Raw genomic sequence first — 16,311 nt, 5'->3', positions numbered from 1 at the left:
TTTCAGCTCAGGTCATGACCTCAGGGTCATGAGATCGAGCCCCAAGCTAAGCCCCATGCTCAGCATGGAGCCTGCTTAAGATTCTCTCTCTCCCTCTCCCTCTGCCCCTCCCCCCACTCTTGCTCTCTAAAAAAAAAGAATAGAAAGCCCAGAAATAAACCTTCACATATATGGTCAATTAATCTGTGACAGAGGAGACAAGAACATACAATGGGGAAAAAAGCAGTCTCTTCAATAAATGATGCTGGGGAAACTGGACAGGAACATGCAAAAGAATAAACTGGACCACTTTCTGACACTGTACACAAAAATTAACTCAAAATGGATTAAGGATGTAAATGTAAGAACTGAAACCATAAAACTCCTTGAAGAAAACACAGGCACCAAGCTCTTTCACACTGGTCTAAGCAGTATCTTTTTAAACCAGGTGCATCACGTGGGACTACATCAAAAAAGCTTCTGCACAGCAAAGGAGACCATCAACAAAACGCAAAAGGAACCTACTGAATGAAAAAAGATATTTGCAAATCATTAAGGGGTTAATATCCAAAATATGTAGACACAACTTAATATCAAAAAACAACCAACCTGATTTAAAAATGGGCAAGGGACTTGAATAGACATTTTTCTGAAGACAAAATGCAGATGGCCAATGGGCACATGAAAATATGATCATCACTTACCATCAAAGAAATACAAATCAAAACTGCAGTGAGATACCACCTCACACCAGTCACACTGGCTTGTATCAAAAAAAAAAAAAAGAAAAGAAAATAGGGACACCTGGGTGGCTCAGATGGTTAAGCGTCTGCCTTCAGCTTGGGTCGTGATCTCAGGGTCCTGGGATCAAGTCTGATGGGCTCCTTGCTCAGCGGGGAGTCTGTTTCTCCCTCTCCCTCTGCCTCTCCCCTCTGGTCATGCTCTCTCTCTCTCTCAAATGAATAAATAAAATATTTAAAAAAAAAAGACAAAAATACAAGTGTTGGCTAGGGTGTGGAGTAAGAGGAACCTCTGCACACTGTTGGTGGGAATGCAAGTTGGTGCAGCCACCATGGAAAACAGTACAGAGGTTCCTCAAAAAATTAAAATAGTATGACCACTACTACACGATCTAGCAATCCTGCTTTGGGGTATTTATCTGAAGAAAATGAAGACACCAATTCAGAGAGAAATATGCACCCCTATGTTCACCGCAGCATTATTTACAATTGACAAGATCTGGAAACAACCCAAGTGTCCATCCATAGACGAATGGAAACAAGATGTGGTACATACACTATAGAATATTCCTCAGCCATACAGAACAATGAAATCTTGCCACTTGAGACAACATGGATGGACCTAGATGGTATTATCTACATGAAGTAAGTCAGAGAAAGACAACACAAAATTTCACTTATATGTGGAATCTAAAAAACAAAACAGAAACAGACTCACAGACACAGGGCGGGTAGGGCTGTGGGGGTACCTGGTGAAGTGGATGAAGAGGCACAAACTTCTCGTTACAAAGTAAGTAAGGCATAGGGATGTGATGGACAGCATAAGGAACAGAGTCAGTAATATTGTAATAACGCTATGTGCTGATGGGCAGGAAGGAGAGTTATGGTGGGGTCATTTCGTAACAGAAAAGAGGGAATTTACAAGGAAGCGTGTGAAAGCAGGTAGTTGAGCGGCTGTCAGAGGATAAACTCAAAAAAATGTTTTAAGATATATAAGACATGAAAAGAAAACATTCTTCATTTCCCCTCCAAATTTTAACAAAAGCCAAAGAGATTTCTTTTTTTTTTTTAATTTTATTTATTTGTCAGAGAGAGAGAGACACAGAGAGAGAGAGAGCACGCAAAAGCAGGGGGAGAGGCAGGTAGAGGGAGAAGCAGGCTCCCCATGAAGCAAGGAGCCCGATGCAGGACTCAATCCCAGGACCCCGGGATCATGACCTGAGCCAAAGGCAGATGCTCGACCTACTGAGCCGCCCAGGCATCCCAAAAGCCAAAGAGACTTCATTTGACGACTTCAGTGGATGACACAGAAGAGAAAGGATGCATAGCAAGGACCATAGACGGAAGCATCTGGGACTCCATGAGGGGCCCAGGGCTCCAGGACTTGAACCTCACTGCTTGGTCACCCCAGGAAAGGGCTCCCGCCCAGAAGTGAGCCGCTTCGGTGACCAGCAAGGCGGGCCTTCTGCCCAGTGGGGGTGGCGGGCACTCAGCTGACCGGCTGACAGGGAAACACACCTCGGCCCATGATATGGTTGATGTTCCATGCACACCACCCCAACCCTGAAAGAGCAAATCTCATCTTTTTTAAGATAAATAGTATCAGGATGACTGGGGAAGGTCTAAAAATGTCCCTGCAGAAGACTCTAGATCACAATCAAACCCAATCACTACCCCAGTCCCCAATTTTCTACATCAGTGGTTCTCAAAGGAAGGGAGCTTCTGCCTCCCCTCCCCCACCCCAGGGAGGAGTCTCTGGAAATGCCCAGGGACATTTTTAGTTGTCACATCTCAGGGGACAGCACTGTCATGTAAGGCCAAGGCCACTGCTAAACACCCACGATGCACAGGACAGCCCCGCACAACAAATTATCCAGCCCAAAATGTCAGCAGTGTGGAGGCTGAGAAATCCTGTTCTATAGGAGCACTGTAGTTCATTCTACTTTTTACTGTATGTACTTAAACAGATCGAAGGAAAGTAAAACAACTCTCTCCATAAAACACACACACACACACACACACACACACACACACACACACACGTGCTCTAAGAAGATAAGAAGAGATGGAAACTATGCTGGGAATAAGACTAAGACTACTTCTATCACAAGATAAACAATACTATTATGTTAATTGGTTTCTACCCTAAACTGTTTTATTCATTACCCTCCTAGAGCCCAGCAAATGAATTAAACTTATATTGTTAAAATTGAAAATGTTATTTTTCAATGTTTTCAAGTAGTATCACTTCTGAGGGGTGCCTGGGTGGCTCAGTCGTTAAGCGTCTGCCTTCGGCTCAGGTCGTGATCCCGGGGTCCTGGGATCGAGCCCCACATCGGGCTCCCTGCTCAGCGGGAAGCCTGCGTCTCCCTCTGCCACTCCCCCTGCTTGTGTTCCCTCTCACTCTTGCTGTCTCTCTTTCAAATAAATAAATAAAATATTAAAAAAAAAATAAAGTAGTGTCACTTCTGAATCCTTTTTTTTTCTGATGACCATATCTGAGACAGATGCCATCACAGAAAGCCCTGAGGAATAAAGGGTGTCCCCTCCCTGCCTTACCACACTGCCACTGGTTCCTGGATACTCCGGGCTTCCCCTTCCCATCCCTCACTCGGCTACCCCTAAAAAAGGTTTCCTGAATACCTACTCTGTGCCAAGCCACTGGGACACAGCACTGAGCGAGGTACCAAAATCTCTCCTCTCCTGGAGCTCACACTCATGGGGGAGGGGACACGGACAGTAAACAAATAGGCACCAAATACACAAAATAATTCCAGATAGTGGTAGATGCCATGAAGATTCAGCAGGGTGAAAGGAGAAGGAATGGGTGGGTGGGGGGTGTGGGTAGTCAGGAGATCTCTCCCAGGTGACATTTGATCAGAGCAGAAAACAATGCAAAGGAATTTCAGGCCAAGGGAAAAGCCTGTGCAAAGGCCCTGAGGCAGAATGGTGAGAATGCTGGGGAGAAGTGGAAGAAAGGGGAACAGCAGACCACCTAGAGTCAGGGGCAGATGACTTTACGAAGGGCACCAGGACCATGGTGAGGAGTGTGGATAAGAGCCCATGCGTGACAGAGGCCCCTGGAGCAAAGTGGCTTACATGTTTTAAAAGGGTCACTCTGCTGCTGGGGCAAGAGCGCACGTAGGGGGAGCGTGGTGGCAGGGACACAGCTAAGGAGGTGGCTGCTGTAGCCCAAGTGGTAGCTGAAAGGCTTGGACCAGGGTTAATGAGGGTTAACGAGGGGGTCTGAAGTGATCAGATTCCTTAATCGCCAACATTTCAGGGCTCTTGAGGCCCCAGGAGGAACTCAGCATGGCTGTGTTATCTTACAGACCATGAAACCGAAGCCCAAAGAGTTAAGTGAGTTACTCAGCCACACACGTAATTACTGGTAGAGCCCAGATGCCCTGACTGCCCTCCCTACACCTTGGCCCTGCCTGGCCAGCCCCAGGCCTGGCTGGGGTAGGAAGGTGAGCCTCTAGAAGGCAGTCCCAGTCAGGTGAAAACAAATGACTGTCCTTGCTTCGAGAAAGGATGACCTCCTCACCAAATCCCAACGCGCCCTCCCTTGAGCTCCCGGCAGCACCTGATGCCCTCAACCAACTTCATTTTCTTCTGAGACCCCCTCTGCCCGTGGCTCCCCCGCTGCAGCTCTCCCCTGCCTCTCCCTCCTTCATTCCTTGCCAGTCTTGCTTATCTGGAGCTCTCCTGCCATCAGCATGGCTGCTCCCCAAGGGGCCCCTGCCACGCTACTTCTCCCTCTCCCATCTACAGAGGAAACCGTTTCCCTCCTCTACATCCCTTTGCTCCGGGAGCTGTCCCCCAGTTTCCTCTGGAGAGTCACCCTTTCCAGACCTGCAGTCCAGTGCCTTCATGGATAGGACACATGATTCATGCCTCGCCAACCAGCACATTCCAACTCCCTCTGACCCACTCAGTTTATGAGATGTGAGGGCCTGCTGCTGGGGTGGCTGGGCGAAAGACGGCTCGGCTCCCCTCTCCCCCTGGATTTAAACCTGCAGCCTCCCCTAGCCATCTCGAGGGGAGAGCCTGAAACAAGAGCAGCTAAGAAAATGAGTCCCGATAGAATCGTTTGAACCTGGAACCCATGCCTGAAGCCAGACATGCTCCTGAGCTTTTTAGGGATGGGAGCCAGTAACTTTCCTTTCTGCTTCAGCCAATGTGAACTGGATTTTCTACTCCTTGGAAAAGGAAGAGTCCCACTTGATACCTAGCATCTCTCTCTCTGCACTCTCTCTATACCCACTTGAACGGTGATGACTCAAAAATCTCCATCCAGATCCCGGACAACCCTTTGGAGCTCCAGATTCATATCCGCCCACCCAGTGGATGTTTTCTCCCACCTGTCACACCCAGGCACCTCAGCCAGAACATGTGCAGAATGGAATTCATCATCAATGCTTCTACCATCTCAATATGCTAGTCTTTGTGTTTTTCACCACCCTAGAAAAAGCATCACCCTCCGCCCAAATCACTCAAGACAGAAACCCGGGACATCAGAGAGCATTCTTGCCAGGTAATCCTGATGGGGCTAAGACCCCGACTGCCATTTTCTGAGTGTGTGACCTTGGGGAGATGAATGAACATATCTAAGCCTTGGATTTTCATATGGACTTGCTTGTTTCTACGAGATGCTGTATGTGAAGCAATCAATGCTGGTCGGTCGGTTCCATTCCTTATCACAGACATCTAGTGCATCCCTAAATTCTAACTCAAAACTTCATGGTCACTGCCATTACCCTTGCTGGCAGCCTCCCCATCTTTCTCCTTGATGACTACCAGACATTTCTATCTCGTCTTCTCACCTTTGGTCTCCCCCACTCCTCCCCAGAGTTGCTGGACCATTGACTCCTAACCAGCCTGGTCATACCCTGCCAGGCTCATCCACCTGCACAATGTGCTCATTTGCAAGCCCCTCCGCTGTGGCTCTCTAAACACCCAGGGCCGTTCTCCAGTTTTGTGATTTGGCACAGCAATGTCCACTGAGAATGCCCGTTCTCCCTCTTCTCCCACCCAGGGGAGAACTCATCCTCAAGACTTGATGAAAAAAGTCCCTCTAAAAATGAAAGAAAATAGAGATCCCACATTGCCTAATGAGGCTCACAAATTCAAACCCTGCCTTCCCTGTTGTCCGAGAGCAGGGAACGTGGAAAAAGGCAGAAGAAAAGAAACAGCAATGTAAAATATTTTTTTAAGATTTTATTTATTTGACAGAGAGAGAGAAAGAGAGAGAGAGAACACAAGAAGGTGGAGGGGCAGGCAAAGGGAGAACCAGGCTCCCCGCTAAGCAGGGAGCCTGATGCGGGACTCAGTCCCAGGACCTTGGGATCATGACCTGATCCAAAGGCAGATACTTAACTGACTGAGCCACTCAGGTGCCCCAATAATGTAAAATATTTTTAAATTAAAAAAAAGCAAAGAAAGAATGGAGACGAAAGAGAAAATGTAAGAATGGTTAACCTTGAGACAGGAGAGGGCTTCCTAAGCAGGACAGAAAACTTGAGGCCCACAGAAAAGTGATACAGATTCAGCCATGTAAAAAGTCATCACTTCTGCACATCACAGTAAGCAAAGCTGGGGAAGAAAACATAGAGGGCAAGAGATCTGATTTATTAACAAGAAAAGAATTAAACTCCAGAATTTAGAAAGAGCCTCAGGAATTGATGAAATCATAAACAACTCAACAGAAAAACTGGAAAAGGATTTCATGGGGCAATTTGAAGGAGTGTAAATCGATTAACTTTTTTTTTTTTTTTTTTAAAGTGTAAACTTGGGAGAACCTAAAATGCATAGTACTTTGATCGGGAATGGTCTCTAAGATGCAGGATAATTTTTTAAAACTCCATAAACAGAACAGGGTAGCAGAATGGTATGCTCCCATATTTAAAGGGAGAAAACAGAAGACATATTTTATTTGCCTACAGATGCACCGACTATCTCTAGATGAATACACAAAAACTGGAAAAATTAGTTGCATCCGAAAAGGGAAATAGAGGGCTGAGGTAGGAGGGAGGTGTTACCTTTTACACCCTTTGAATGTTGTGTTTCATATATACGACCTATCCCCAAACAAGTAAACCAAGTAAATAAATTCAATCTTTTTTTCTGCACAATCCCAGATCACAATAAACAAAGGGAATTCTGCTTAAATAATTTTTTTTAAAGATTTTATTTATTTATTTGAGAGAGAGTGAGAGAGAAAGCACACAAGCAGGGGGAGTGGGAGAGGGAGAAGCAGGCTTCCCGCTGAGCAGGGAGCCCGACTCGGGGCTCATCCCAGGACCCTGGGACCATGACCTGAGCCGAAGGCAGACAGACGCCCCCAGGTGCCCCTTCTTAAATAAATGGGGTTTTGTGTGTGTGTGTTTTAAGATTTTATTTATTTGAGAAAGAGTGAGCGAGAGAGAGAGAGAGAGCACAAGCTGGGGGGATGGCAGAGGAAGAGGGAGAAGCAGACTCCCCATTGAGCAGGGGGGCCCAACCTGGGGCTCGATCCCAGGACCCCAGGATCATGACCTGAGCCGAAGGCAGATGTTCAACTGAATGAGCCACTCAGGCGCCTCTTAAAATAACATACTCTTTGGCTCACCAGCTTCACTGGGAGGAATAAGTTTTATCCAGAAACAATCTCATGTACACAGAGATGTGTGTTCACTATAGCATTATGTGTAAGTGAGAAAATTGGAATCAATCTAAGGGCCCATAAATAGGGGATTGTTTAAATGAATTATGGTGAATCTATACTATGAAATACTATGCAGCCATTAAAAAGAATGAAGTAGATCTATGTTCTTTGTTCTTTTTTTTTTTCTTTTAAAGATTTCACCTACTTGAGAGAGAGAGGGAACAAGCAGGAGGGAGGGGCAGAGGGAGGGAGAAGCAGACTCCCTGCTGAGCAGGGAGCCCGACTCGGGGCTCAATCCCAGGACCCTGAAATCATGACCTGAGCCGAAGGCAGACACTCAACCGACTGAGCCACCCAGGCACCTATTTTTTTTTTTTTTAAGTAATCTCTACACCTAATGTGGGGCTTGAACTGATGATCCAGAGATCAAGAGTCACACACTCCACCAACTGAGCCAGTCAGGCGCCCCTATGTTTTTGATATTGGAAGACATCTAAGTCCCATTTTTAAGTCAAAAAAGTTAAGTCAGAGAGCACACAATAATATATGACCCCCATTTATGTATTTTTAAAAGCATATTCAATATATTAAGGCTGGTCCGAAAGTTGGAAAGGCAGATAATATTTTATCATGTTTTATAGTGTAGTATCAATAAACTATGTATTACATATTCACCTATCTTCCAGACTTGGTTGACATATACTCAGGCGCTGAAAAAGACCTAGAAAATACTATACTTACAGTGGTTCCCTCTCAAGTGAGGAGAGGGAATGAAGGAGAACTGGAGGAAATTTTATTTTCCTATACATTTCTCTATTTTTAAAAAATCTTTTATAGTAATTCATGTTTTTTTAAAAAGTTACTACATTCTAGGCATGCTTTGCATTATTTATCCCAGGTCACAGGTTTATAAATGGTAGGGGGCGGGGTGCAGGCTGCCTGACTTCAGAGAGTGCTCTTGATGCAGTGCTCTCTCACCTGCTACTTGAGTAAAAACCAAACCCAAACCCAAATCTGATGTGCCTCCTTCTGTTTTACCCCAGCTCACATGAAAACGCCTTCCTTTATGCTCCCAGCTTCCCTGAACAGATCTGCCCTGAATGCCTGCTGGGCCCGTAAATGGCCAAGGGAAAGACACCACCCGGTTGTAAGCATTCTTCTGGTGGAAGACTAGAATCAGATGAGATTAGCACCGGCTGAATGAATGAAGGCCTGAGTCATAAAGTCAACCCTTCCTCTAAACTCCAGGCAGCACCAATAGCTATCTCCAGTTTTGTTGATGTTTTTTGTTCTCAAAGAAAAACAGCTAGGAGATACCACTCCTCCCTTCCAGTCATGCTTTATTGCATCTCAGAATGACAACAAGTGCTTCCTAAGGTCTAACCCAGAGGTTGCAAGCTAGCAGTCTGCAGGCAACAATCAGCTTCCACACATAATTTGGTTGCTCTGCACATTTTGAAAACTGTTTTGAACTAGTTGCCATCTTTAAAAACATGGGATTTTTTTTCCCATAAAAATTTATAGCCCCCACCCCCACCCCGCACAAACTCGGGTCAAGCAACAATGTCCTGGAGCACTGTTGTACCTGCACCTGGCTCTTTACAGGGAGGCATGCTCCCAGGCCCCCCTCCCACCGGTCCCCCCACCAGCAGCCCTTCTGCCTGCCCTCCTCCTCTGCACGCAAGGCTTCCTGACTGGCCCAGGTAGCAGCAGAGTTTAGACCACAGAACTGTACCTCCTTTGGTGGACATTTAGGTCAGTTCCAGTTCAGCCCATTCTGCCTTCCGCGGAACCCAAACAAAGAGCTCAGCCCCTCTGACCACTCGGTCCTCCTTCGTCTGATACTCCCACCGCGCAGGGCTGCAACACAAAGAGAATGGTATGAGTACCTGAGGCCTTGGATTTAGTTTCTAAAATGCCAAGCAGGCCTCTTTTTGAGGGGTCCCTAATCTCCCTGCCGCGGCGGTAGAGCTTTGGGGCAGGGAGAAGTCCTGAGTTCAAGGACCCGCCTGTGTGAAAAGCACTGCCAAGTCCAAAGACCCGAGTTCAATCCTGGCTCCTGGGCGGAGTACTTACCTCTCTTGAGTCTGTTTCCCCACCTCTAAAACAGGCTAATTGCACTTCACAGGCTAAGTGAATGGAATTTTTAAAAAACGTATATGAAAAGTGCTTATGATAGGTGTGGACTAGAACAAGAAAAGAGGCGCGCTTCGGAAGAAGTGACAGAAAGGGGTGACACAAATCCCAGTTAAAGAGAGGCGGACGAAGAGCCCGGGTCTGTGTGATCTGAGGTCCTCCCGTCTCCTCCTTCTGCTTGGAGGGCCTGGGAAATGCCTCTCCTCACCTGTCTCCATGGCTGCAGTATGATGGATCCTAAGGGAAAGCCACTTATTTCCCCATGCAGGAGCTCTCCCCAGCTCATTTCCAGGGCCAGGTCACAGCGAGAGAGGAAGCTGGCCAGCTGGGGAGGAGGCCCGGGGATGTGCGTCCTCCCCAGCCTGCAGCACACTGAGATGGGCTTGCCCGAAGTTACCATTATCCCATCCCCATTGGACACACCGAGGCCCTAGGGTTGTTTCCCTCCAAAACCACACCACCTCCCTACTCCACAGTGAGGAGGATCAAATGACCTGCTCTTGAAAGCACTTTGCGAAAACGACTGAAAGGTACAATAGCGAACAAAAACAGCCGCAGACGTGTTATAAAGTGATGCCAAAGCATGGCCATGTGGTTACTGGAAAGCAGACCTCTCGGAAGCGCAGCAGAGCATCCCGGTCATCCAACAGGCATTCTCACCTCACCTGCCTTTGTCAGAAGGTGCCACGGAGTTAAGCTCTGGCTCAGAAGGCTGGCCAAGTCCCCCCAAAGCTCACCGAATCTCCCTCTGGCAGATGTGAGGGGCGGAGGCGCCCACCCCGCCGCGCCAGGGTCGGCCCGGCGACTTCTGGGCGCACCTCTCGCCCAGGCTCGGGCAGACAGCGCCCTGAGCCCGACTGGGAGGATGAGGCTCACCTACCTGGTCCTCACGGATTCCAGCCGAGGGGCGAGGCCGCTTTGCACCCCCACCCCTGTCCCCGAGCGCGGCGTGAGCCCCTTGCCTCGAGGGAGCACGGTCCCTATCAGCCGGGTCCCGGGCATGCACCGATGTTCTCCCTGCCCGGGGGCCTTAGAAAAAGGGGCTGCGGGCGACGCTGGAGAAATGGGGCGGGCCGGGGGGAAGGGCCTGTCCGAAGACCCTGGCCGCAGGGGAGGGACGCGCCCCCAAAATCTTCCCACAAAGAGCTCCGGCTCCCCCGCGGCTGGCGGAGCGCGGCTGGGAGCACAGTCCCTACCCCCCGTGGGGCGCGGAGAAAGAGGAGCGCCGTGGGGGCGGGGAGGCGTGGGGGGGGGGGCGCCGAGACCCTCCCCGCCGGCGCCCTCCCCCCCGCCCCCCCCCGCGCGCGCGCGCGCGCGCGCGCCCACCCTCCCTGCCCGGAACTCAGCCCCGCTCGGGCCCGGCCCGCGCGCCGCCGCCGCCCCGCGTCCCCCCTGCCCGGCTCACCGCGCCGCCACCGCCGCCGCCGCCGCTCAGGGCCCCGACCCGGCCGCCTCCCGCCTCGGCCGCCGCCTCTTCCTTCCTCCCGGCCGCGCTCGCGGACTGGAGGTTTCGGGTTTCAGGCCGCCGAGCCCCGCTTCGCTCCTCCCGCCGCCCCGCCGCCAGCACGCGGACCCGGGCGGGCGCAGGCTAAGTAACTTTGCGGCGCTCGCGCCCCTCCTCCGCCGCACCGCCCCTCCCCGCCCCCTGCGGCCCCCCGCGGCCCCCCGCGCCGCCGCCCCTCCCCGCCCCGGCGCGCCCCTCCCCAGCCCCTCGCCCCCCGGCTCCGCGTCTTCCCGGTTCTTCCCACGACCAGCCTCGCCTGCTGCTCTTTGTCTCGCCCTTACCGTGTCGGCTCGCCCCACTCCGCGCCTGTGGCCCGTACTCGGGCCTTCCCTGAGCCCCGTCGCTCCGTCCCAGTTCCAGCCGTTGGGACGTCCCCTTTTGCATTTCTCTCTCCTTCGCACTCGTACTTTCGGATTCTCCCCGTGGGCTCCGCACAGCCCCATTCTCCTCCTCCTCCGCCTCCCATCTCGCCCTGTACTCCTCCTGGCCTTGCCTTTCCTGCTCACCTTTCATTCATCCTACCAACGTCTAGGAACATCTGCCTGGTGCCAGACACCGTCCTGCGCCCTGGAAATACACAGGGAATCAACCGCGGAGCCAGCCTTTGAGGAACCCACAGCCCTCGAGAGTGGGAGGGTGAATGTAAACAGATCTTTGCAATGCTACTCTACTCTCCCTCTGAACCCCAAGGCCGAGGAGCGATAATTACAACACACAAACCAGGGCGCTGCCAGTTCAGAGGACAGAACAGTTCCTTTTCATATTTTCCCCCTTCCCCCCCTCCTCACTCCCCACGTTCTGTACCGGCCCTAGCCTCATGCAGCGGGCTAAAATAAGGGGAAGAAAAGTTGAAGCAAAAGGTGAACTGCAGGAGGGAGGGAGGGTGTCAGGTAAGAATTCACAAAGCCCAGCTCAGGAGACTCCAGCAAAAACTGATGCTGCACCCAGAGCGGGATGCAAATTCCTCTGAAATCCATCTGCTTTGGTGAATGCATTAATTATTCCCTTATCTACAGATTGGCACTGTGGGAGCTGCTTCCTTATTGTTATTAGGCCACTGAAGCACCATTTAGAGCAATAATTTACTCTCTAGCACTTACCAAACACCTAGCTTGTCTTCAGGGACAAATGGGATAATGGGGAGGGGAAAAAAAAAGTTGATGGATGCCTTAATATTCCTATGGGATAGATGCTTTATTTGGTCCAAAACCGGAAGCTGAAACTCCTCTCAGAGTCTAGGTCACCAGAAAGCCAGATGCTGAAGGAGCTTAAAGCAGTTTGTTCTCAAGATTATTTTAGACTTTTATTCTGAAATCCCTGGGTTGGGTTTGGTTTTTTGTTTTTTGTTGTTGTTTTGTTGTTTTGGTTTTTTTTAATTTGCACTGACTCTGGCACTGGCTAATCTTTGTGACCCTGGGGGAATTATTTAACCTTTCTGAATCTCAGCTTATGTATAAATAAAAAAGGCATACTCATACATGCCTATCTGTTGAGTTTAAAAAGATGAAATAATGTAAGTAAATCACCTGATGCCATAGAGCCTGAGAGTTAAGCCCTTTTGAAAGTTGACCTTTAAGAAAGGTCTGAGAAGATATGCCATAGACTGGCACGGAGAGAAGAAGAAAAACAATTATGGATCTTTCACCTCCATATCCACCCATGATGCAGAAGATGCCCCTCCCATACTTATTCTATTTCATTTTGAACTCTTCAAATGAAAGCTGGTTTTTTTTCTCCTGATGCTCATTATCAAATATATTATTTATCACAAAGGTTTTTCTTCCCATAGCTCATAAGCTCAGAACTTACTGTGCATTCAAGAATAGAAATTGCTGCCAACAAATGCATTTTTTTCGATTGCTCTCTTAAGATTTTTTTTTTTCCCTTCTGGAGCTAATATTGAGCTGTGAGCAGTAGTTACTCAGATGCAGAGACACGAAAGAAAAATTATTATCAATTATTTCACTAAATATCACTGTGTAGGTGACAGTTGTGTGAAAAACATGGCATGGATTTTGTGTGAGAATTTTTTTTTCAAGAAAAGAAGAGAGAGATACATAGTAATTCTCCTTTTCCAAGTCACTCCCTTTTGGGGTCCCCAAAAGACTTCTGAACTAAGATAATGAGAGGCTTTGTCCAAGTGAATCCTAAATGCTGGTTGAAGAATCTGCATATGGTGAGACATCTTTAAAGTATCTTTCCAATCCAATAGTTCACATAAAACTAGTCAAAGCAAAATTGTGTGAAGTATGCTGTCCATTCTGCATAAAATATTATTCCCGTACTCATCACAGGCTGACTCCTTACCCTTCACATCTCAACTTCAGTGTCACCTCCTCAGAGAAATCTTCCCTGACCAGCCTAAAAGAGGTTCTCTAATCTCTGCTCTCTCTCAGAGCTCCCTGTTCTTTCTATATAAAATTTATCTCAATGTAAAATATATCTAATTTTTTCTATTTATCTGCCTGTAGTATGCCACCGTTGGTAGATGCAAACTCCGTGAGAGCAGGAACCCTATCTGTGTTATTTACCACTATAGGACCAGGGTTAACTTTTTAAATAAACGAAAAAAAAATAGATAAAGTATATCTTCAGGGCATCTGGTTATCAAACTTTAGGATATATAAGGATTCCTTGGAGATTTCTTAGATGCAACACCAAAAGCACAAGTGATTAAAGAGAGGTTTGATATGTTGGATTTCGTCAAAATTAAAATTTTCAGTGCTTCCCAGGACACCATCAAGAAAATGAAAGACAACTCACAGAGTAGGATAAAATATTTGCAAATCATGTATCTGATAAAGGATTTGTATCTAGAATCTACAAAGAACTCCTACACCTCAATAATAAAAAGAAAAATGATCCACTTTAAAAAGGATAAAGGATCTAAACAGACATTTCTCCAAAGAAGGTATAGACATAGCCTATAAGTACCGGCTGCACATCATTAGTCATTAGGAAAAATGCATATCAAAACAGAAATGAGGGGCACCTGGGTGGCTCAGTTGGTTTGGTGTCTGCCTTCGGCTCAGGTTATGATCCCAGGGTCCTGGGATCGAGCCCCGCATCTGGCTTCCTGCTCAGCAGGAAGCCTGCTTCTACCTCTGCCTGCCGCTCACCCTGCTTGTGCTCTCTTGCTCTCTCTCTGACAAATAAATAAAATCTTTAAAAAAAAAAAGAAACCGAAATGAGATTCCACTTCACACTAAGATGGCGGTAATAAAGAAAAAGATGATAACCAGGGCGCCTGGGTGGCTCAGTTGGTTGAGCGACTGCCTTCGGCTCAGGTCATGATCCCAGGGTCCTGGGATCGAGTCCCATATCAGGCTCCCTGCTCGGTGGGGAGTCTGCTTCTCCCTCTGACCCTCCCCCCCTCATGCTCTCTCTCTCTCATTCTCTCTCTCTCGAATAAATAAATAAAATCTTTAAAAAAAAAAGATGATAACCAGTATTGTGGAAGATTTGGAGGAGTTAGAACCCTGTACATGCTGATGAGAATGTAAAATGAGGCAGCCACTTTAGAAAACAGTCTGGTAGTTCCTCAAAATGTTAGACGTAAAGTTTCCATGTGACCCAGCAATTCCACTTGTAGGTATTAAAGAAAGAGAAATAAAACCTACATCCACACAAAAATCTATATACGAATGCTCGTGACGGCATTACTCATAATAGCTAAAAAGTGGAAAGGGCCCACTGCCCATCGATTGACAACTGGATAACAAAATGTGGTCTATCCATATGGTGGAATATTACTCAGCCATAAAAAGGAATGAGGTACTGACACACACTACATCCATGAACCTTGAAAACGTGAGGCTAAGTGAAAGAAGCCAAACAGAAAAGGCGGCATATTGGATGAGTCCCTTTATATGAAATAGCCAAGAGAGGTCAATACACAGGGACAGAAAGATTGATGTTCACCTAGGGCTGGGGTGAGGTGGGTTGGGACGGCAGGTGACAGCTAACGAATACAGAGTTCCTTTTAGAGACAGTGAAAATGGTATAAAATTAGATTATGGTGATGACTGCACAAGGCTGTGACTATCCTAAAAACCAGTGACTCGTACATTTCAAAGGGATGAAATTTATGGTATGTAAATTATGTCTCCATAAAGCTCTTTTAAAATAAAAAGAATCCCTTATGGAGTCTGTTAAAATGCTGTTTCAGGCCCGCTCCGGGAGAGACTGACTCGGCAGGAGCTGGGGAGAACTGCTGTTTGCTGCTCGCACCCATTCCCTCTCCTGAGGGGAGTGTGCCCTCAAATTTCCTTTGGGAAACCATTGCTTCCTCCTGGGGGCCGGTCACGAGGTTTGCACAGGATGAACTCTCGCCCAGCTCCAGGGGATTGGAGCTCTGTGATTGTCAGCATTTCCCACCTTTTCCAGCCAGATGCTGGGTTCAGGGATGGAGATGGGCCACAGGCCTCTCGGGTCAGGATGAAGCCTCCAGGACATTTTGCTGAGAAGGCCGAATGGGTAGAACCAACATTTAAGGAACAGAGAGAGTGAGAAGTAGTAGAATTTAAGTCTCTGCTAAATCATTTGATCCTTGGTGAAGCCTTCCCTGAAGCTGATGTACCCCCAGAATGATCGGTTAGAGGAGGCAATAAATGTTATTTTATTAAGCCACTGTGGGTTTAACTTCTGTTATTTGGAACAGAAAGCATCTAACTCAGTGGCTCTCAAGATGACATGTTGGAAATCTCTGGGGGCACTTTGGGATTGTCACAATGATTAGAGGGTACTCCAGATATTTAGTGGATAGGGCCAAGGATACCAGATGTCTTAAAGTGCATGACAAGGAGAACAGTTCCTTTACATGTGACTTTTGAAAGACCCACAAAAAAGCTTTGTTATTTTCCGAGTCTAGAGTCTAACTATTTGCATCTAAGCACAAAGGGTTTGTTTTGGGTTTGTTTTTTTTTTTTGCATACTTTTGTTATATACCAATGCATCCAGGAATGCTATTCCTGTGTAAATTGAAGAAACAGTGTATTTTGATTTGTTCAAACCTCGCCAAGACTTGTTCATCAGTTTGGAAAATCACATCCCTGTTAACAATGCTACTCGTGGAATCAGATTTACCAATTCAAATTCAGTGACCTGCTCTGCATTTACATATGTCACATTCACAGTGATCCTATCTATAACTTCTAGTGTCTGACCACTTCACAGTGTCATCTAGTAGGGTTAACATATTGAAATGAGCATTCCATTGTTATTCATTCATTCATTCAACAGTTTGCCAGCTCCTGGCCCGAAAATTACAACCGTAAATAAGAAAGACATAAATCGGGTGGGGGGAT

General features: G+C 47.6%; 1 protein-coding gene across 8 annotated transcripts in view; it reads right to left on the bottom strand.

Annotated features, from left to right (window-relative positions):
- GPR161 (G protein-coupled receptor 161) overlaps positions 1-12,934 on the bottom strand; it is a 61,236-nt gene extending 48,302 nt beyond the window's left edge. For 3 of the 8 annotated variants that reach the window (XR_003523400.2, XR_003523401.2, XR_004819390.1), the window contains exons 1-2: positions 11,287-11,415; positions 9,101-9,225 (exon numbers count right to left, since the gene is read on the bottom strand). Coding sequence is in view for 4 of the 8 variants with exons in the window: in XM_027613853.2 (XP_027469654.2) it covers positions 11,287-11,471 (185 nt within the window). In the remaining 4 variants the exon portion in view is untranslated. Of the gene's footprint in view, positions 1-9,100; positions 9,226-10,381; positions 10,686-10,906; positions 11,085-11,286; positions 11,473-11,511 lie in introns of those variants that run through there. The other 5 variants (XM_027613851.2, XM_027613855.2, XM_027613852.2 and 2 more) reach the window with 4 other exon arrangements.
- Positions 12,935-16,311: the final 3,377 nt, after the last annotated feature.

This window comes from Zalophus californianus, chromosome 10, assembly GCF_009762305.2.
Source record: "Zalophus californianus isolate mZalCal1 chromosome 10, mZalCal1.pri.v2, whole genome shotgun sequence".
Taxonomy (NCBI): Eukaryota; Metazoa; Chordata; class Mammalia; order Carnivora; family Otariidae; genus Zalophus; species Zalophus californianus.
The sequence above is the reverse complement of the archived record's forward strand: the minus strand, read 5'-3'. Positions and strand labels throughout refer to the sequence as shown.